This window comes from Chlamydotis macqueenii, chromosome 26 (assembly GCF_036417535.1).
Source record: "Chlamydotis macqueenii isolate bChlMac1 chromosome 26, bChlMac1.mat, whole genome shotgun sequence".
In the NCBI taxonomy this organism is placed as follows: domain Eukaryota; kingdom Metazoa; phylum Chordata; class Aves; order Otidiformes; family Otididae; genus Chlamydotis; species Chlamydotis macqueenii.
This window is the reverse complement of record NC_141581.1, coordinates 2,976,634-2,998,675: the sequence shown is the minus strand read 5'-3', so window position 1 is coordinate 2,998,675 and position 22,042 is coordinate 2,976,634. Positions and strand designations below refer to the sequence as shown.

The window sequence follows — 22,042 nt, the reverse complement described above, 5'->3', positions numbered from 1 at the left end:
GCCTCCGGGAGCGGTGGCGTAGGCCGGGCGGGGGCGCGGGCGGGGGCGCGGGCGGGGCGGGGCGGGGGGCGCCGGTTCGCTCCGGTGCCGTCGCGATGCGCAAGTTCTTCCAGGAGATCAAGGCTGACCTGAAGTTCAAGACTGCGGGGCCCGGACAGAAGCTCTCGGAGCCGTCTCGGTACGGGGTAGGGGGAACCCTCCGGTGAGGGCGGGCCCGGCGCGGGGAGGACGCCGTTCCTGGGCGCTGCCGGCAGAGAGCGGGGCTGACCGGGCGGGAGTCGGCCCGGCTCCGTCCAGCTACCGGTAACCACGGGCCCCGCGGCTGCCCTGGGCCCGGTACCACCCAGCACCGGCGGAGGGGGTGCCGCGCCTGAGGGACGCCGGGCTGGGACCGACATCGCCGGCTGCAGGGCCCGGCGGCCGACGCTCACCGCGGTGCCCCAGCCGCCCGTCCCGCGGGCGCCGGCGCTCGTCGGGCGGCAGTGCTGCCATGCCAGCCTGCCGGTTCCTCGGCCGCCTCCCCGGGGCGGCAGTAGCCGTTAATTACTGTTCCGTGTCCGTGGCCAGTGCGGTTGTGGAGCTGTCATTGTCTCGGTGCGGTGGTGTGGACAGGAGCGGGGTGGCGAAGCCCATCTCCTCCCGAGTTCTGCTGGTCCCTCCTGCCCAGGGTCCCCAAGGAAAAGCCGAAAGCTGAAGCGGCGCCGAAGCCTCGTCAGGGACCGACCGATGAAGTGCAGATGGCGGCAGCTGCAGCCCTGGCCCGGATGGAGTTGAAGGCCAAGGCCAAGCTGCCCTCCTCCCAGGAGGCCATCAAGAACCAGGGTAGGAGGACGTGGAGCTGCTGTGCCACTGCAGGGCGGGAGGGTTGGGGGGACAGATGGTGGGGCTGGCTGGGACAGTTGTAACTCTGAGATGAGCCCTGAGAGAGAAATCCCAGGTACATCTCGAGGATATTTTGGGGCACAGCTGGCTTCTGCAGCTGTTTGAGTGCCATACAAATGGGGGTCACGCCCTCCTGTGGACTCTGAGGCCAGGGAGAGAGCACCCAGGTAGGCATTCACTTCCCTGCGCAGTCTGAAGTCCTCTGAACCTCTGCCCTGTCTGCTGCTGTAATTTGGGTGTGTCTCTCATAGTGAGAAAAGAGCTGATGGCTGAGGCAGCTGTGAGCGAGAAAGGCTTCTCTGTGGAGGAAAAGGTATGAGAGCTGCTACTGTTCCCTGTCCTGTGCAGATATGCCAGGGTATTTAAAAACAGAAAAACCGACAAAACCTTCCTGCGTTCAGCCCAGTGCCTGGTTTTGTCTCCTTTAGGACCTCGCCTCCCCAGACAGGGAAGGGGCAGCTGCCCTCTCTGTTTCAGGGGTTTACTTCATTTGCCCGTTGACTGATGCAGTTGTAAGAAAAGACAAGAAGGAAAAGCACCTCAGAGAAGCCATCCAGTCAGTAAGTGCCGTGGCTGCCAGCCGTATGGCTTCCTTTCCTCCTCCTTTAACTCATTTTGTGATGTGTCTCCCAAAGGGCAACTCCTTTCTGCTGTAGCTGTACAAATGCCTGTCTGAGCACTCTCCCTTCTGCTTGCTGGAAACGCTGGGAGTGGAAGCTCTAGCCTGTACTGGGTTTGGTGGGGACACTTTCTGGGATGGTGCTGTGTTTTGGATTTGTGATGAAAGCAGGATTGATTACACCCTGGAAACGGCTAAACTGGGTAGTAATTAATAAATCCCTCTGCTTTGCTTGCGTGCACAGCTTTTGCTTTACTTACTAAACTTGTATTTAGCCAAACCCATTTTTTGCACTTTTTTTACCCTTCCAATTCTCTCCCTCATCCCACTGTGGGGAAGCGAGTGAGCAGCTGCACGGTACTGAGCTGCTGGTCAGTGTTGCACCACAACAGACCCACAAATCCCTTTGTGCAGAGTAGTGTCAGCTGCCCCTGACAGTCTTATCTCTTCCCCCCCCCAGTATTTCTCCATAGACCCAGTGGCTGCCTCGATCATGGAGATTCACACCTTCAATAAGGACCGGGAGAAAGTGCGAGTGGGTGTGGAGACCATGGCCAAGTAAGTGGACTGTGCTAGTAGGACGGAGTGCACAGGTAGCTTCTCCCTTCTCTGGAAGGTGGATTTTCTTGCTATGCTCTAGGCAAAGTCTAAAGAAAACCAAAGCCAAACACTTGAACTGTCTTAACTGTTAGTTAAAAATAAGGTCAGCATCTCAGCTGTTCAAGAGGTTTGGGAGCTGCTGGTTGAGATCAACCACCTCCATCTTGTGCCTGGCTTGGCATGGAACACTGATGTATTTCATTTTCCTCAGGTTTTCAGCTCTTTTATCTGTGATAAATACTGTGAGGTTCTGTGTCTCTTCTTACACCTTGGGGTAGCACGTCCTGATCCACACAGTGCATTCCTCTTTCTGCAGATACTTGGATAATATCTGTCTCCATCCAGAGGAGGAGAAGTACTGGAAAATCAAACTGCAGAACAAGGTGTTTCAGGTGAGATCAAGACTCCTGCAGGTGCTCTGCCTAGGAAAGTCCTTGCCTGGAGCAGACGACATCTGAATTCTTTCCTTGTCTTCCAGGAAAAGATAAGCTGCCTGGAAGGGACACACAGATTTTTCCAGGCTATTGGATTTGAGACAAAAACACTGCCTGTTCCAGGACAAGGCAAGAAATCTTAAGTGTATTAAACTGGAGTCAACAGTTTGGGGGGTGGTGGGACAGCCCAGGGGAGGCTAGCAAGGCATCTTTGGTTGCTGAGAGCACTCCACAGGCTGTAACAAAGGCTGTTGCTCCAAGGCTGTAACAGAAACAGCCTCTCACCCTGCAGTTTCCCTGTCAAGTCATTGTATTTTCTGGAGATCCTTTGCCCTTATATTTCATACATTACTTTTGTAAAGAACAAGAGACTTAATTCCTGTCCTTTTGGTTGTAGAGGCCACAGAAGAGTACTACGTACTGAAGAAAGAAATGTTGACTAAATTGGAAGACCTCAAGCACTACAAAGAGCAGCTTTTAAGCTCTGAGCCTGTGAGAGCCCGGCTGGACCGCCAGCTGTCTGTATTTAAACCATCACCTGAAGCTGCTCGGTTTGAGCTGCCAAGTGACTTTTACAACCTCACTGCAGAAGACATCAAACGAGAGCAACGGCTCCGGTGAGTAGGCTCAGAAGGACAGCCCTGACTGCCCGGGGGACGCACAATGCCAGCTAGGAGTCCTGTGCCTCTCCTTCATGCTATAAATTGCTTTCTCCCTGAAGGACAGAAGCAGTGGAGAAAGCTTCGATGCTGAGGACAAGAGCCATGCGAGAGAAAGAAGAACAAAGGGAAATGCGAAAGTACAACTACACCCTGGTGCGAGTCCGGTTTCCCGATGGATACATCCTCCAAGGTGAGAAGACTTCTTCCCTTTTCTTTGGACACCTCCAAAAGCTTCTGAGAATACTTATTGTGCAAGAGCTTGAATAATAAGCAGGCTTGAGCCATATGCTGAACACAGCTGGTAGAATAAAGCAAAAAAAAAAAACCAAAACCCAGAGCAGGGTAATGTTTTCTCTAGGAACTCTTCCCATCTCGGAGCCCTCCACCTGCACAGGGTTGGGACTGTAAGCCAGGGTTGCGTGGAAAGGGAAGAATCTAAAGGTGCTGTTAATTAAAGGATGCTCTTCTCAGGCTACTGAGAGCAAGCTGGACTAATTAAATCAGTTTGTTATAGTTACCAGCATGAGGTTACCTGTGTGGTGTCAGGCTATACAACAGCCAAAATCCTCTTCAAATCTTGTAGAACTTGGAAATCATTTCAGGCTTTCACAACTCTTTGTTACAGGCTGGCAGGGGCTTGCAACAACTGAAATAGTATTTTTTTTTTCTTTGGGGATTCTGCTTTTATGCTTCTCAGTTGAATCAAGCTGTTTCTGTGTCACTGAAGTAGTTCATGAAGTTAGCATCAGTACATGAGCCCCATGAAACCTACCACAAAGGTTAGACTTGGTAAATGCCAGACTCTCTCTCAACATCTCACCTTCTTTTCTCATGGCAGGGACTTTTTATGCACGAGAACCGGTGTCTGTGCTCTACAGTTTTGTGAGAGAAGCACTCAGAGATGACTGGCTGCCCTTTGAGCTGTTGGGACCTGGAGGTCTCAAGCTGACTGATGAGAACTTGGCCTTCAATGAATGTGGGTTGGTGAGTGAAAAAGAGATGCTAGCACCTTCCACAGGGATCTTCAGGTTGTCAGAGTTATCTTCTCGTAACTCAGGGAGAAGTTTGTGTCTTTTGCTCTCAGTGCCATAAGTTGCCCTCTGGCCCCTTCTTTTTAAGCTCAAGCAAGCAAATAACTGCGTGAAGGCTTCTGGCTCCAGGCTAGGAACTCTGTCTGGAAGGAACTGCAAGAACCTACCTCCTGTAGCCAATGCAGGCTGCAGTAGTTGGCAGCAGCTCTGTCAGATGCTTTGCATCCACACTGGGGGAAAAAAGGGAAGGCAGCAATTGTGAGGCAAGTGCAGCTCTAGCACAAGGCTTCCAACAGAAAGCCTATAGCAGGGTTCCCTAGGAGGTTCTTGTAGAAATCCACACTTGTCCTTCTTAGTTAAAACACTCTTGCTAAGTTTTTCCAGGTCTGTGAACATACAGAGCATATATTATGAGGTCAAAGTGTAACATTGCTATAGTTTAATAACTCTGCCTTTTCTGTCCCAGGTGCCCTCAGCCCTCCTGACTTTTGCCTGGGATGCAGCAGTCATGGGAGACATTCAGGCGTCAGGACAGGAGCAGCCAGCAAGCCCCCTGAAACCAGAACTTCTCTCCAGAGTCCAGACACTGTCATGAAATAAAAGGGAGTGGATTCAGTGTGGGTGGCTTCAGACTGTTCCCTAACTTTTCCTGTATGGACTGTTGGGGCTTGCAGCTATGTGACCTCAGAAATGACTTTGTTTTAGCTCTGCAGAACGGAGAGTCTAGAGTCACACCAACCTTGCAGTCACCTCCACAACTCCAGTAGCCAGACACCAAGGCAGTCTTGCCCAGTAAGACACACACAACACTGCTCTGAATGGCTTTAAAAAACAAGTTCTAGCAGTGACTACTTGAGAGTTTCCAGGACTATGATGAAGCACCACTCTTCTCCCTTGGAGGAGGGATTAGGTCCTAGTACTAGGCTGGATTACCAATTGATTGAGCCTGGTTATCAGGCTGAGCTTAACACTCAGCTTTTCCTTTTGCTTCTGTGTGCACTGTAACTCCTATTGGAGAGAATATATTTAGATAAAGTTATGCTTAGTTTGATTAAATGGAATATTTAAAGACTCAGTTCTGTTCAAAGCCACTTGAATTGCATTGCTCTTACAGGTTTGAAATGCAGACAAGCTGCAGTCAGTGCTGGGGTTGGCACTGGTGTTACTGGTGCAGCTGTGACATTTGTTACCCACCTTTTCACTTCATGATACCTTCAGACAGAACAGAGGACAGGCAAGGAGACTGATGACAGGCAACAGCTACTTATGCTACCCACTGGTGAGAGGTTAAATCTCAAACTACAACCAGTATTTTAGGGAACTAACTCATCAACTCGCAAGCCATAAAGTTAAAAACCCCAGCAAGTTTGTTACATACAAGCTTGATGCTAGTTCAGTCTCTAAGTTTTTCTGTGGGGTAGAGACCAGCTTTTACGTATACGGCTTCTATTGCAGCGATGTACAGTGTATAGGAGATTGATAATCTCTTGCTAGCCTGATGTGTATTTAATAGCAGCCTATCCCAAAATAGGAGAAACAAGTTGCAGGTTGTTTTTTCTTTTCCACGGGGTGAAGCCCTGCTGTTGTTCTCTGTAGCAAGTAAAACCACAAACAGGATGATACAGATAGCATAAATTCAAATATAATTGTACATAATTTATACCCAAGGCCATGCTATACAACATTATGAACAGAGTAATTCCCCCAGTGGCATCACAATAAGCTTATTTCAAATTCCTCCACTAGTTTTAGAGATAACTTAAGATAGCTTCCATTGCAAAGAAGTATTAAAATTTCAATAATGCTTTATTAAGGACAGATTAATATGCAGTATTTTTAAGCTAAAATCTAGAACTAAAAATTTAAGCTTCCATCTGGTCTGAAGCAGAACAAAGTGCTGTCTTCTCTTTACAAGAAATATGGAATACTTTCAAGTAACTTGTTCAAAGATACACAAGGTTTAACATTTTCTAATTCATTCTACATACATACAGAGAAGTTAGTAGGCATTTAAGTCTCAAACTGTATTAGGTGGGCTGACCACGCTGGTGTCCTGCTGAGCACCATCTGTGCCACTGGATTCTGACACTGTTTCAGTAACTCCCAATGTAGAATCTGCAAAGTAGAAAATGCTAGTTTTGCCTTTTTTTTTTTAAATATCCTTATTAATCCAGTAGAATTTGACTACTATGTGCTTTATCAGTCTTAGCTTGTCTACACGTATCTGTTGCAAGTTTCCATTTCAATACTATTTAAAAACTGGGTTTGATACTGGGTAAACATTGATCCAGAATAAACATTACTTCAACCATAAAAAAAGATCTTCATAATCTTTCCAGTGCTTTAGACACAGGGAGACTTAAACAAATACAGCTGCATGTGTGTCAACAAAGCCCAGGGAAGGCAAGCTACTGAATAGCATCACCATCTGCAGAACAAGAGGTTACAAACCTGAAGCAAGGCTTTCATCTCACTGCAGTCTTGTAATAAGCAAAAGCAGCTTAAGATTAAATACAAAGCTTCTTGTCAAACAGCTGTTGTGGAAGGCAAGAGGAGGAATGCGGCACCAGCTGAGATAGAAAGGAGAACCCAGATACGTCTAGAATGGGTCAAACATTCAACAGAATTTAAGGCTTCAGGAATATGCCCAACACAAAAACCCCACTTTCCTTAATTCAGGTTGTGCCAGTAGCATTGTGAAAGGGCTCTATTTTGAGAGTGGTAAGAAAGGGCTCGGAGGTTTTGAAAGTGGTTTAGAGGAGCTGAATGCACCTCATGCAGTCGGTGTTAAGTCATTGATCTGTATGATCAAGTACGTATAGTTAAAACCTCACTGAGATTAAAGAAGCCACTCTGCATCCTCATTCCACTGTTTCTGAATCTGCAGCCTGAAAGGACATGCTATAGCAGTGGAGCTTTGAAAGCCTTTTTCCAAGGGATAACTGGGACACAAATAGAAGCAACTGCTTAGATTCTACAGCAAAGCTGCAGTGTGTTGATCAGAGCCCTCACCTGTCAAACATCCAAGAGCTTGGTTATTATGTGATGTTATTTCCCTCAGAAATAGATAATTCAGCCTGCACCTAAGACTTCAAAAAGGCAGCAGAGGGAAGTTACGCTCCAGACCTTGTCAGTCCTGGGAGGGCTCTGAACATAAGCATGTATGCCCCAGAGACCAGCCCTGCTCAGCAACATTTACCAATAGTTCGTGGATGCGATACTGACTCCAGTGTTCGCTTTTCTTATCAGGGAAAAAAAAAAACAAACAAAAAACACCTCAGGGAACACTGGCAGAGAAGTGTTAGCCACAAGGGAGGAGGGAAGAAAGGGCAAGAGCAGGTTAGAGAAGACTATAAATACCAAAGAAAGATCTAGAATAAAATGTAAAAAGCAGAGAAGTACCTAGAATAAAACATCCACAGAGATGAGCACAAGGCTTGATGAAAGACTGGCAGAAAAACTGCAACAGGTTTAGCCACACACCGTTCCCACTGTTGTACTCTCCCTTGTGGGAGCAAACATCTGCCAAGAAACTGCTATTGATTTATTTTCCCACCTTTGCCTGGCTGAATATCCACAATCATGCAGTCATCATCTTCCTCATCTTCCTCAGTGTCTGCCTGAAATCCATCCACCTCCACACCTTCAGCCTTAAGGGGAAAAAAACAAAAAAAAAAAGGAACCAGCTGTGTCACAGCAAGCTGACAGTACTAACATGTGAGACCAAGCACAGCCAGTGCTGTGAAGGACTACAGTGGGCACTCTTCACAGGTAGGACTCGCAGCACGGTCTGATCAGTTGGGCGTGTTTGTAGGGGAAGGAAAACAAGCAACCCCTGGCTTCAACCGACTGACTTTTGATAAAAGGCCTCATCTGCAATGGCACATACAGCAGGATGCAGGCCAAGCTTCTGCTCAAGATATTTCACTATTGCACAACGCAATGAACAGTCTACACACCGAAAAAATCAGTTCAAACCTTAACTGGAAACTGACTCAGTGTTGTTGGGTTTTTGGAAGGGAAATCTCCCCCCCGCCGCTGATTATTTTGGATGCTACCTTCCTTCTGAAGATGGAAACTGACTTTTGCTTGTCAAGTTTGAAGCGTATTCTCCTCCTGACTCCTCCTCATCTTTGCCAATTACCTTTTATTAAAGGAGGGGCGACAGTTCTTCCCTTGGTGACTCTATTTGCTGCCATGGGAGCAGCACAAACTACTCATTTTGAATTGAGAAAATGAATACAAGGAGCAATACAAACTGCAGTTGCCCAGCATTGAACAGCTGCAAGTAGTTTTTGGGTTGCTCCCCTCAACTGGAACTGTAGAGTGAAAATTTCAGACCTAGAACCTGGTCCCCATCCCCTAACAAGCTGTTCCAAGAGAAAAAAACCTAAATTTACATCTTTCATTAAGGTCTCAGTTTAAGTGTTCCCCTCCTAGAAGCGTGCAGGTACTGCCTACTTCAATGCAGAGTTCTTCTCTCTCCAGTTTATGTAACAGCACCTTTACTAACACGAGTTTTGGTGTGAGCTTCATGGCAGAGTAACACGTGCCAAGGGTAGAGAAGCTGGCAGCCTTGACCTACCAGTTGTTCCTAGGCTCTCCCCAAGCTCCGGCCTTGCCTGACAGGAAGGATGAGATCTCAATACCCGAGCAGCACTGTTTTAGATGTCAGGCATGAAAGGCTTTCAGGACTCTGACACCTTCACTCTGAGCTGCACAGCACCACACCTCACAAGGGCAGCTTTAAGATGCTTTTGAGAGCTCTGACGAATTCAGGCTCACAGTGTAACTCTACTGCCTTTGTTTTGCAACTTCTCAAGTAGTCAGTTATACTTCCAGTGGGTGCCAAGCAGAGATTTTTCTCTCTGCCTTTATTTAGCATAAACTCCATTTAGCAGATGGAGTTTTGGAGCTGAACAGCTTCTCACAAGTCTCTGATCCCTATCAATACTTGAATACAGAGCATTTGCAGTAGAAAAGCAAAAGAAAGGAAGAAGAAAATGGAAAGGCAAAGCATGAAAAGTCTTGTCTGTGGCTTCTTTCCTCACCCCCTCATCCACAGGTGATGAGGAATAAATCCACTGACAGTGCAAACTCTGTCCTACCTGTAAGTTTGGAGGCAAACAGTTGCTAGCACCAAGCTTCAGGACCTAAAACCTCACTGTCTTAAATGAATGACACAGCATCATACAGCAAAAGCACCAACCACATACTTTTCAGTGTTCCTTTTGGATGATTAAGCTCTTAATACTACCTGTGGTTACCCTGAAAAGCAAAAGCATACAACAGGAAGACCACAACAGAGCTTAGAGCTGGAGCAGCAACTACACCAAATCCATCTCATTTCGTTCCTATTAATTATTACTATTTAAACCAGCTCTTGAAATTCAGCTTCACGTATGATAGTCCAAGCTGAAGACTTTACAGACTATTAAGGGCTGAGTTGCAGCATTTATGAACCACATTTCATCAGTACACATACAACCGATGCGAGGCACCAGCCTAGGCTATACATCTGGCAGCCATACACATACATAAAAACCTGCATACAAGTTATATACAGCTGTAAAACCAAGGCCAAGCAGACACTCAGAAACTCTTCACAGCTTGGATGCAATCACTGGCAAACAGCAGAAAATGAAAGAACAGCAGGAGAGCAACATTTCAAATGGAACAGAAAGTCCAAGCTGGAGACACACTATAGAAACTCATCTCTTTAGAATCACATAATTTCACTCCTTTCCCCACAAAAAGGGCCTTTTTGTATGAAGATCTGTAGCTTAATATTTAGAGTCTGCTCATGGCAGATCTAGGCCAACCTGGGAGGCATGCCAGGACCCCTGCCTACTGAAGAGGCACAGCTAGATTGCCATCATTCTTTATTGGGGAAGAGCATCCTGACAGGAACTCACCTGTTCAGTATCTCGAGGCCTTTTCATGAATTTAGTGATGGACATGCTTCCAGTGGACTTCCTTTTTACTGACATGGGGGTGGTCTGCAGGACTGCCACGCCTGGCACGCTGCCACCCTCCTCCTTCCCTGAAGAAGGGACTTGGGTGATGTAGTTCCATTGACAGGGGACAGGGAGATGCTCTTGATTAAAACTCTTCAGCACCTCCGAGTGGACATACCAGCACATTCTATATTCAGGTCTCTTCTCGTACACAGAGTTCTCCGAAATTATTCGCTTTAGCCTGGCTTTGGAAGGGACACCGCTGTCCTCGCCAACAGGCGTCTGTGGCCGGGAGGTGTGGGGGCTCGCAGGGCTTGTGTCGCTACCGTCAACAGCTGCAGTCACATCACTGAACAGTCCTTGACGGCAGCACTCCTGGAATTCCTGGATGATCACTTTGCTCCCGTTCACATTACCATGCAGCAGTGGCAGAAGCTGGCCAAGGACTGCAGAAAAGAAAGGTTGCACAAAGGTTATGGGGAAGAACTACTTAAAGGTAGAGAAAAGCCAAGCTGGCATAACCTATCAGTGCACACACTCCCGAAAGACGACAAATAGGTTGAGATTAATTTTAAATTTAGGATTGTAACGGGAACTAAATTTGACGTAGAAAAGTCACCCCCAATAATAACGACCCCCTGAAGTGAAAGCTTCAACCTCTACTCTAGCCTTTATGTGCATTATTCTCATCTTTATGCACAGGAGATACTCAGTACTGAAACCTGTCACACAAACTAAATCCTCCCCTGCAAACAATAAACAGGTGAATGGGCTTGAGCACTTCCAGTAAGCAGTCCTAAATCTGAGTCTACTGAAGTCTTGTTGACTTTATTTCCTAGATTATCTACAGCAAGAGCTTTTGGAGAGCGTAACTAAGGGCATATCGGACACAATGCCGGGAAAACTCCTTTCCAAGAACTCTCATAGAAATTCTTTGGATTTCAGACTTATAACCAGGTCATTCTGAATTTGACACTCAATACAAAAATCTGTTCTCTCCAAAGCGGAGTTCAACAGTGTGCAAGTACAACTATTTAGCCATTCAGGTCTTACTTTGCTGATCTTTCGCTCTTTTTTTACTACATTTCTGTATCTGCTGTTCTTCATCTGCAATAGGTGAATCCAGGATACATGCTGTGAACTGCTGGAGAACCTTTAGGTCCGCATTTGCGCTGCTGTCATTTTCCACACTTTCCCAGACGCAGCCAATTTTCACAGGCTGTAGAACATGGAACCTCTTCCCCATGGCCATCAGTTCATCCCACTCCTTTGCTTTCAGCTTTTGACGAACCTTCTTATTCTCTGGATCGCACTCCTAAAGCCACAGGTGAGAAAGAACTCAATACATCCATCCCAATAAAAACAAAAGCTTTTTAAATACAGCTTTTTAACACGTTCCCTGAGCTAAAGAAGTCTGCTCCTGAACCGTGCAGATCTGAGTTACATCACTGCCAAGACAACACGCTTCCTTCCTCTGCCAATATTTATTACCCTATTCATTGGAAACAGAGATGGAAATCCAGTGACATTCAGTTCACTTACTTCTGTCACTCCTTCATCTTCAGATAGGTACCCATGGGGTACAAAAAACCCATCATCATCATCTTCATCCTCTCCTTCCTCTTCATCATCCTAAAAATAAACTCTGATTATTAAAAATTACACTGACAAATGCAATTGGTTCAGAAAGCTTTTTTCAGCATGCGGAATCCTTACCCCTTCACTATGGGAGAGACTTTCTCCAGGTTCCTCCTCTTCCCATTCTTCATCACTATCTACTTCATAGTCCAGTAGTTTCTAGAAGAAATGCCAACATGCCATTTCTGTAAATAATCTGGAAGCACGATGCCAGATCACATTCGGGGTTTCAAAACTCAGTAGCAAGAAGGAACATGCAAGCAGATCAGAAATCACAGAGAATAAGTAAAATTGGCCAACCATATATTCACTTCAAGAGCATAAAGAAATAAAGGAATCCAGCTACACTGCTTGTGAGGTGCTTACACTGTCCTTTGACCAGGGATTCCTGGGATGGATCATAGTCGTTTTCTTGTTCCATGTGCCCCAGTAGGCAGGACGGTGATTCTCACAAAACTGCAGAAGTTTCATTCTACCAAACTTCCCCCTTTCAGGAACAGCATCTGTTTTGCAGTTATTCACTACCACCACATCACTGTCAAAAGAAGACAATCTTCACTACTTACAGAACACTCTCCTGATGCTCAGGAAAACATCTTACAAGAAGCTTCAGTTTAGCCGCAACACCATCCCAGAGCCTGAGTTCATTAGAACAGGCTCTCCCAGTTTGCCTGCAAGACTATGTGTTCCAGACAAGCCACTTTCCTCCTTAACTACAACCCCCCATGCAACTCTTAGGTACAGTATGTTTACTTTTTAAAACTATCAAAGATGAACACCACTAAGGGCCAGTAGTGTCCAGTGCTGAAGGCAGCTGCCAGAAATGCAAAATTTCCTGCAGGGAAGGGTTTGAGAAGCATCGTATAGAATGAAGGAAATCTATACCATCACATACTGCTGCCTGTGGAAACAATTCTCATACAAAATGAGTATTTAAAGAAAAGCTCCATCTTTCCACCATCTCCAATATCAGAATAAGATTATAATAGAATCACATTCTGCAGTGCATTATTTAAAAAAAAAACAAATGGCAGCAAGGGCCAGCAACAGCTTTCAGTGCTGGCACTTTTAGTGTAGGAGAAATCACTGGATGTTTTCAATTTTGGAGCTGGGCTCTGATGAGAGTGAGAGAAAGTGCTGGGACTGATAACTGCCTAGGAAAGCGCAGAGCCCCAGTGTTGGTGGAGCTACGAAAGTGCTGCCAAGGGAAGGTGAGGGCCAGCAACAGCTTTCAGCGCTGGCACTTCTTGTGTGGGAGCAATCCAAAAGAAAACCCCTAAAACACAGACTAACCTGTTTACTGTGTCGGCACTGTTATTGACAAAAGTAGGTCCAGTTTTACGTGGTTTACGACACTTTAGATCTCTCAGGAAAGAAACTTCACTATTCTGTGCATGCAGGAGCTTATCCAGCTGTTCTACGAAGTCTGGGTCCAGGGGAATACGACAGAGGGGAGCTAAGACCATGTTCTCCTTAATTTCAAAAGGAGCAAACTTTCCACAAGAGCCAGCAAGAATCTGAAATATTAAGTGAGGATTGTTAGGGTCTGAACACCTGAGAAACCGCAGCACCAACACATTCAAGATACACAACAAACCTCAATAGAAGGTGCTGATGTCTGAGTGAAGATTTAAGTTAAGCCCTTCCTATCCGAGACTCCAGCAGATCTTCTCAACGGAATCTAAGCCTTTACAGCCAGCACAGCAGAAGATAGAGCTGAGATTTTTACTGAATCAACTACAAACTTATTTTGTAGTCTCTGCTTTGGTCATAGACTTTTTTTTTTTAAGTGCTTTACATGTTTAAAATCAGGAAGTAAGAAATACTAAGGAGGTCCAAAGGACAGATCAGAAGGAAATCAGTGTCTTCATTAGAGGATAACTAATAAAAGACCAACAAAACACAGGAATAGCAGTATCTCACCTTTGGGGCTTGTGGAGTCTTTGGTTTCTGGAAGAATCTCGTAATTTCTGCTTTCTGTGCATTAATACGCTGAAATCAGAATGAAAATAGAAATTATAAATGCAGAGGGAGCACAAGTCCTTATAATTTAAAGTAAGCTTGTGCATGACCCAACTTCAAATCTAGTGAGGTATAAAGCAAAGGTCAGTTATCTACTAGCTCCTGAAACTCAGCAAAAAAGTAATTGTTGTCTTTAACACACCTACATGGATTCCAAATGTCATTGCTATAACAAAGGACAGAGCTCATTTATAGGCATTGAAAAAACAAACACAGAAAAGACTAACAGGTAAAAGCAAAGACACCAACACATATGAAAGTAGCAGACAAAAAAAATCTGCATAATATAACTGGTGGAGCAGCACACCACATCAGATTGGACAGTCTGCATCCCAAATAGACAAGCTCATTCCCAAGTGCCACCAAAGCAGGGTACGCTGCCTGAAGAACTGCAATAGCTAGGGCAGCCGTCCAGGGTGCCAGGGAGCCCATTAACATAATTTCACTGAAGCAGAAGAATTCAGAGACAAGCTAGAGAAAGCATTTACCTTTTCCTCCTCTCTTAACCGTTTCTCCTCTTCTTTCTTTCTTTTCTCCTCAAGTCTTGCCCTTTAAATAAAGTTCATTTTAATTGTCACGAGTCATGAAGTGTTTATTTGCACTGAAGAAGAGGCGAGAAGCCCCAGATCTTGACTAAGACCCCATCATGCTAGGCAAGAAGATAATCTATCAATTCAGTCAAGGACCACACTTGGTTAAAGCATAACAGAAGATTCTCTTCATTCATCGCTGCATAAAAATTTTACCTGTTTAGCCACAAAGTAGCTAGACTGCTTCAAGTTTCCCTCAATACCAGGAAAGGTTATTTATTGTATTATGAAGTTACAAGCAACTTCCTCAACAGACAGGGGACCAGTGCTAGCAAATTGCAAGAGTACAAGCAAGACTGGTCATGAAGGGAAAACTCAGTGGAGCACGATAGCTCTTTTCTCCAATTTCAAATGAGAAGCCCAGATCAGCCTGCAAGCAAAAAGTACTGCTGAGACTAGGGTCTGCTATACAGTCTTTCAAGAGTTTAAACTATATCCTGTGACAAAGAGGCACGTGCTGTTTGACCAGTATATCCTCTAGAAGGGATAGTTCAGGTGGGTATAGAAAGGTGCTCGTATCATTACACATTATTGCCCAGGACCTGCAGAAAGCAAACCACTTACTCTAAAGCTTCCTGCCTCTCCTTGCGTTTCTCTTCCTTCACTCTCAGCTTCTCAGCTTTCTCCTTTTCTTCTTTTTCTTTTTTTTCTCTCCTTTCTTTCTCTTTCAACTCTTTCTCTTCTTCTTTCTTCTTCTTTGCCTCCTCCTTGGCTCGCTCTTTTGCAGCTTTTGCTTCTTCTTTCAGCCTTCCCTTTTCCTCCCTTTCTGCTTGCAACTTCTGCAGTTTGTCTGCACGCTCCTGATCCTGCGTCAGAAACAAGCTATTAAAAGCAAGTTGGTTTTTTTTGTGCACAGCAATAGCTGCTGGCACAAAAACTTGAGTAAAATAAGGACTTCATTTCTTCAGCTGAGATCTAAGAGTAAATCCCTGCACCCGCCCAATGCTTGACCTGCAGCGCTGTTTCTAGGTATCACAGGACGCAAGGTTATTCACTGCCGCTACCTGTAGCCTCAGCCAGCTGCGCTACCTCGTACTGGATCTCTGAAGGTATTAATTGTCCTTTTTTCCTAACAAATGGAGGCATTTCCATTTTCCAAGCATCAAGGAAAGCTTCTACTGACTTTATATTTGAATAATCTTCATCACCATCACAGCGTTATAGAAAATTATATGGGAACTTATTTTACACTGTTTTAAAATTGTATTTTATTTTTTAAAATATTTCAGGTTATTTTCAAAATCCTTTATTTGCAAGTACATACCTCATGAGCTAAGTTTTCTTTTTTTTTTTTTTTAATCAATGTAGGGCTACCATGGTATAAATTTGAAAAGTGAATTTCATTTAATTTTGCATTATAAACCCATAAGGATTTAAGGGGCACTATGGGAACGATGGAGGGAAGATTAGGTTGAAAGCATTGCCCTTCACAGTGCTTCCTCAGCAAGCAACTGAAATTCTCATTGTGGGTCTACTGACACAAAGGAGAGTGCAGCACGCTTACTAAAAAATGTCAAATTAAAGAAAGATAGTTTCCCTGTGTTGTAGGCATTGGTGACTTCACCAGGAAACTAGGGTATGTCTGTGCTCAGACATACAAATACCCTCCATGCATTTTCAGCTTTGTTTTATTTATTTCACATCTCTTCTTGGCAATGTTAAGATTTACTGAACAGTGTCACAACGTACAAATAACTGAAAAAGGCAACCAACATGCAAAACAGGGCCAGTGGTAAAAACAAACAACATTGTCAACTGAGTCATGGTAACCAGTGAAAATCTACGGGGCAGTCCGGGAAACGGTGTGAAGTTAACTGTTGTGGTTTTGTTTAGTAAGGGGGGGCCCCCCTCACTAAACAAAACCACAACATTAACAGTGCGACTGGAAGGTCTATTTAATTTTTAGCGTAATAAAGCTTCCATTCTCATCTCTCCCTCACATTACTGCTATTTTTGACACACATACAGAATGGAAGAAAAAAACCAGACTGGAGTTCTAAATGGGGCAGTGTAAAAAGCAAGCATCTTGTGAGCACGCCCAACCACGTACAGCCTGGATAAAACACACAACAGTCCCCTACAACTTGATAAAGTAGTCACTAAGAAACACAATGAATTCATAAGCATAGGCCTTCCCCAAGTGCAGTTAAAATAACACCCAGTTTTCCAGTAGGCAAAGCCCACTCATACAGCACTGACTGTTCAAGAACTCCATACGATCCATCAGTCTCCTTTATATTTAGCATTTTATGACTGAAAGCAGAAAGAACAGCAAAATTATTACTCTGCTGCTTTGTTACGAAACACAGTTTGCTGACTAGCTGCATTCAAGCAAACACAGACCAGAGCTTGAGCGTTTCCAGCAGTGACATCCAACAGTTTCTTCAGCAAGCCATAAACACAGCGGCCCGTTTGCCTCACTTATTAATGAAAAACAGACTCTACATTTTGTGGCTTAAAAGGGGGAAGAGTGAGAACGATGAAGCAGGAACCTGCCCTAAATAGGCGGCTCCTATCTGTCCACTTAGCAGGCTGCACCTACCCTCTAAGCAAGCATTTGAAATAAATTCTCAAAAGCGTTTTGACAAGCAGTCAGCAACATTTACCAGTTCTTAATCTCTTACCAAAGTAAGAGATTAAGAAATGGTAAGTGCAGGTCACCCACACTTCATTACATATGCATTAAGATTTGGAATAAGCCAAGCACTTTAACTGCATGCGTTAAGATTCTTCCATATTCATCAGTGAGGAAAACCAGGAAAAGAGGTGTTCTAAGCGGACCGAGATGAAACACAAAGGGCTTTGTTTATTATTTAATACAAAAGCACAGCAGATTAACTTTCTGTGTCAGTGAAAATGCCTTACTCTTTGCAATTTCAGCTTCTCCTTCTCTGCCGAACTTTTGTGGAATTTCTGAGATACCTGGAATTACAAAATGCAAGTTTTAGAGATCCACATCATTGCCTTTCCACGAAGCACTAGAATCCTTACTAAAAGAACAGCAAGCCTGATCCGAATTAGATTAACATTGTTCTAGTAGATTAGTATATTCAGCAACTTTAGTATTCCTTCAGTATAGGATATAAGAATACAGTTCAAGCATATCTAATCTCCCTGGATTTCCATTTAAGCAGGAATGCTTCAGTATACATTAAGTCCTCAAGTTACTAAGTTTTGCATAAACAAATCCCTCTGGTCTGCTGTGTTCTAAAGTATCATTTGCAAGGGAATATCATGTGCAGGAAAACAGAAGCTAGAACTGCTCCAAATCACAAGAGCACAAGAGGCGACATTTAATTATAGCAAAGTCAGTTCCTTTGAATTAAACTTGGTTTGTTTGGGTTTTTTTTTTTTGTGTTTCTTTTTTTTTTTTGGTTTTTTTTTTTTTTAAATCTTACCACTTACTCTTGCTATGATATTTAGATATAATTTCCTGAATACAAGGACTATTATCTGTGTTTTAACGCTGTTTCTTCCTGTAATCACAGCCCTCTTGCTCTTCCACTAGTACCACCGCATCAACCCCGTTTCTCATTTCCGTTAAAGCTGTTATTTATTGGGGGGGAAGGGAGTATTTTATGTCCAAAAGCATTGTTCACAGCCTAGTCAATATTTCAGCATACTATGGCTTGCTTTCTTGTATTCCACTCTTCCTTCTCCTGCCATTTGCAGTATAAGGTTCCCTGTGATTAACAGACTAATACAGACCAACTGCTTTATTTTCTGTAGTCACAGACTACAGAAGTAGTTTACACAGTACAGATCTGTATCAGGAGATTCTGTATTTATCTGACATAAAAATATAAGAGTTCTTTCAACTAGGAGCTTTAGTTTATCAGAGCTGTTTCCACCTAGGAAAACAAACATGCCAGGACAGACAACCATACAGGTCAAGGTGCAGACTTCCCATTTTGGCAAGCAGCACCTGGGCTGTTCCTACCTTACTTCATGCCACGGGAAACAAATAACTTGTTTGTGTTACTGTATTACGTCAGGAGTCAAGTGCTTTTTTTTGTTTGCTCTGCTACACTGCAAATACTTCATGCCTGTCATTTTAGACACGAAAGATTGCAAGTTTTAACCACATAAAAACTGACGATTTTCCTTCATGAGCACACAGTAGAAGAAACAGAAGACCTGTCACATCGTGAGTTCCAAGCCCCAGCTAAATAATCCATATGCCCTCCAAGCTAGTGAAGTTTTTCCTCACCTGCGAGACAGTCTTTCCTTAAACCCCAGGGCATAGTTGCCAAAAATCTTTCTTAAAGGGCTCAAAATGGCATAAGGAGGAAGACCACTGGCTGCTTCACCTCGTTTATCTGAGCCACAGACTCAACCCTCCACCTTTGGCAACACAACATCAGCCCCCTCCTCAACACCTTCCTCAGTTTGTCTTCTCATAATGCAGCTGAGCAAAATAAATGCACCAGTCAGATAGTCCAGCCTAACTGTAGGTGAGGGCTTAGCTACAGCACCCAAGCACATTCACTAGGACTGTTCTGCTTCACAGGTTTCACCATGGGTGACTGTGCCCCTCCAAGAGAAACTCCTGCTTTACACCTCCACTTATCTGTTCCCCAAGACAGCAGTGAACAGGCATTTGAGCCACACACGAAAGTTCCAGTCAGCTGCGGAGACACTGTTGTCCCTAGAAGCTCCCCTTTCAACACAGCACCAAAATCACAGTGGTTTAGGGTCTCTCGCTGGAACAGAGTTATTAAACTAGAACCAAGATCACAACAAAACAGCTCACACAGAGCTAATCTTGAGGTGTTCCTTCCTGTGCTCCAGCCCTCACTGCCCAACAGCATTGCACTTCCCCAGGAGTGCTGTACACGCAGCGACTTTCACCCAAAGAAGCTCCCCATGCTCGGCAATGCACAAGAGAGCACAAGCTCAGTTCAGAGAGACAGAGGCTCATCCGTTTCGTCCCCCATCCTCACAGATAGATCTGCAGTTCCACTGATGCACTGTAGTTTCAACTTAAAAAGTGTTTTCTATGCCAGAGTGGCAGAAATTCAGAGCTTGGAAAGTATCTGCACTGACTGGTACTGGGGCAACGTCCTCTCGCAGTAATTACAGCAGCTTCATCGAGGACAGAATAGAGACTGTTAGTTATGTTATTAATAAATCAACACCACCTTTTACACACTTCTCATATCTTTGTGAATATCCTATTTGTCCTTCTCACCATAAGTGCAAAAAACCATACAACTTATCCGCAATGCAAGAGCTTTTAAAAAAGAAATCCCAAGAAAATAGACCAACCTTCCTAAGAGGCGTTGAGGCAGCTAAAGGACTAGTATTTCTCTTCGTTTCTGCAGCAGGCTGCACCTCAGGGGAGCTCACAGAGTGAGAGCTCAGTGAGGAACTGGTAAGTCCAGAGTCTCCTTCATGAGATGATTCCATGGTCTCATTTTCTGATGTGACACTTCCATCCAGAGAACAGACTTGGGGAGATTTTGCAGTCAAAATATCCTCCAGGAGCACTACAGGCATCTTCCCCTCAAAGACGACATCCTTCAGTTCCCTCTGGTTTATCTTCATGTTCTGCACGTTGTTACACTCTGTTAACCCGGAACGTGATGGGACGCAATCCACTAAATCTTCACACGGCGCATCAGTCTCCATTGAATCATCTTCTTGGCTACTCTGACTGGAATTTAGGCAACTCAACTGGTTTCTCTCTTTCCCTAACGTGCTGTTAGTTATAGCTACACATGAAGATGCTTTTGAATCAAAATTAACATGGTCTACGTCATCACTTAGTCTATGGCTAGAGCCCTTTGTCAGGTCAATAACAATTAGAGTTTTGTTTGTATTATCTTTTGTGTTTTTCTGTATAAAATGGTCTAACGGGCCCTTTCCGTTAGCAAGTTTTGGAGCAAAATTCACATCCGAATCCAACTGGCAGTCATTCTCCACGTTGTCCAGGGACGTATGGGATGCATCTAGGGAGAAATCCTTATTCGGACCAAAACCACTCTGTGAGCTCTTTACTTTTGAATCTGCATTGTATTTTTCCTTCGGTACAGGATTCAAGCGTTTGAACGGCAACCGAGCTGAAACAACATTTTATTATTTTAGTCACATCATACAGTGAGAGGGGTGGGGGGAATCAAACAGCGGGATATTTAATTACTTCTTAAACACAAGAACTGAAACACATTAGTCAGTTAGGGCAGCTTTATTACTGCAAAGCCAACGTATTTCACGAAAGTCAGGTCTGACACCTTCAGAGCACGCTAAAGCCACCCACATTGGGTGACAGGCGCTCCTTCCACAGCCTCACCTTGTACGAGCTTCCGCGGAGGTACAGCCGCTTTGTCTCTGCACTCCATGGCTGTGAGGGAAAAATACAATATATAACCACCCGTCAGATGTTCCCGGTGAGCTACCTGCTTCCCCGAGAACAGCCGCCCCGCGGCTGGGCCCTACGGCTCTCCCCAGGGCGGAACGCGGGCACGGACAAAGGGGCCAGGGCGAGCCCCGCCGCCGCCCCGCAGCCTGAGGGAATTTTCGCACCCACAAGGTCCCTGGACACCGGGCCTCATTCCCCTGCGCGAGGGTCGGGCCAAGGGGAGGAAAGGCCGAGCAGGAAAGAGGAGGCGGCGGGGCGGACCCGGGCCCGGTTCCGGGGCGCAGCGGCAGCTGCGGAGCCTCCTTTGTTACGCCGTGGAAGGCCCTGCGCACCCCGCGGCCCAACCACCGAAGGAAACACACTGCTCCCCGGCCCCACCGCACCCCTCGGCTCGGCCCTACCTGCCATAGCGGCGGCGACAGCCGCCGCAGCTCCCGCCGCTCCTCCGGCGGCGGCGGCGGCCCGGCCAACGCGACCAGTCCCGGCCCGTCCGGTCCGGCCCCAGGGGCTCCCGCTCGTATTTGGCGGGAGCGGGGGCGACCCCTCGCCTCGCCGCGCTGATAGGCGGAGCGCGCCCCACGTGATCCGCTCTTCCGCCCGCTCCGCCCCCTTCCCGCCCGGAGTCTCGCGAGGCGGGTGGGAAGGCGGGAGGGAGGCTCGGCACCCGGCCTCGCCGCTGCCTTCCGATTGGCTACTGCGACAGCCCTCGCTGACTGGCGGCGGCGGCTGTCAGTCTGGCCCGCTGAAGGCGCTGATTGGATATGTGCATGCCGCTGGGTCCTTACGCCTGGGTTCGAGACGTGCCTGCTCACCGGGCAGGAGTCGGGGCAGTGGCGGTGCGGCCACGGGGCCGGCTCCGGAGAGGTCGGGGCAGCCTTTCCCCGGCACTGGGCAGAGGGGCGGAGCCACCTACCCGCGCTGCGCCACGGAGGAGACACAGCCAGGGCGCGAAATGGCGGCGGCGGCGGCGGCCAATAAGCGACCGCCACTGCAGGCGCGCAGGCGCAGACGGCTGCTGCGAGGGATTCTGGGAGTTGTAGTTCGAAAATGGCAGCGCGGCGCCCGCGACTGGTGGTCGTCCTCGCTTCCTCCGCGGTGTTGTGTCGCTCCCCGAGCCAGCCTGCAGGAGAACGATGCGGCTGTGGTAGAGGGACTGGCAGGACCGGTCGCACCCGCTGTTACGACAGAGCAGCAGCCCCCTCCCCTCCCTCGCGGCTCAGTCGCAACGTGAGCGGGCAAGGCGGCG

General features: G+C 46.1%; 2 protein-coding genes across 5 annotated transcripts; one reads left to right on the top strand and one right to left on the bottom strand.

Annotated features, from left to right (window-relative positions):
* The first annotated feature begins 56 nt into the window (after positions 1 to 56).
* On the top strand, positions 57 to 5,303 carry UBXN6 (UBX domain protein 6). Its single transcript, XM_086767230.1, has 11 exons — positions 57 to 178; positions 668 to 822; positions 1,134 to 1,195; positions 1,311 to 1,442; positions 1,962 to 2,059; positions 2,418 to 2,493; positions 2,580 to 2,664; positions 2,933 to 3,152; positions 3,257 to 3,387; positions 4,036 to 4,181; positions 4,695 to 5,303. The coding sequence occupies exons 1-11, from the start codon at positions 96 to 98 to the stop codon at positions 4,821 to 4,823; spliced, it is 1,317 nt and encodes a 438-aa protein (XP_086623356.1). The 5' UTR covers positions 57 to 95; the 3' UTR covers positions 4,824 to 5,303.
* Positions 5,304 to 5,848: 545 nt separating this feature from the next.
* Positions 5,849 to 21,793, bottom strand: CHAF1A (chromatin assembly factor 1 subunit A). Of its 4 annotated transcripts, none has more exons than XM_086767228.1 (15): positions 21,710 to 21,793; positions 20,728 to 20,778; positions 19,704 to 20,497; positions 17,301 to 17,357; positions 15,000 to 15,241; positions 14,334 to 14,394; positions 13,747 to 13,815; positions 13,117 to 13,340; positions 12,190 to 12,358; positions 11,902 to 11,982; positions 11,728 to 11,817; positions 11,239 to 11,500; positions 10,144 to 10,631; positions 7,785 to 7,878; positions 5,849 to 6,343 (listed from the first exon to the last, which is right to left on the bottom strand). In XM_086767228.1, the coding sequence occupies exons 2-15, from the start codon at positions 20,774 to 20,776 to the stop codon at positions 6,246 to 6,248; spliced, it is 2,778 nt and encodes a 925-aa protein (XP_086623354.1). In that variant the 5' UTR covers positions 20,777 to 20,778; positions 21,710 to 21,793; the 3' UTR covers positions 5,849 to 6,245. The 4 variants fall into 4 exon arrangements, with proteins under 4 accessions (XP_086623354.1, XP_086623353.1, XP_086623355.1 ...); XM_086767227.1 differs by lacking the exon at positions 21,710 to 21,793 and adding an exon at positions 21,582 to 21,698; XM_086767229.1 differs by lacking the exon at positions 21,710 to 21,793 and adding an exon at positions 21,609 to 21,663.
* Positions 21,794 to 22,042: the final 249 nt, after the last annotated feature.

Coding starts and splice junctions, on each gene's coding strand:
- CHAF1A (XM_086767226.1), bottom strand. Junction 13,341..13,746: donor AGACTCCACAAGCCCCAAAG/GTGAGATACTGC, acceptor TTAATATTTCAG/ATTCTTGCTGGCTCTTGTGG. Junction 11,983..12,189: donor ATCCCTGGTCAAAGGACAGT/GTAAGCACCTCA, acceptor CATTTCTTCTAG/AAACTACTGGACTATGAAGT.
- UBXN6 (XM_086767230.1), top strand. CDS start 96: ATGCGCAAGTTCTTCCAGGAGATCAAGGCTGACCTGAAGTTCAAGACT. Junction 823..1,133: donor GGAGGCCATCAAGAACCAGG/GTAGGAGGACGT, acceptor TGTCTCTCATAG/TGAGAAAAGAGCTGATGGCT. Junction 2,665..2,932: donor ACTGCCTGTTCCAGGACAAG/GCAAGAAATCTT, acceptor TTTTGGTTGTAG/AGGCCACAGAAGAGTACTAC.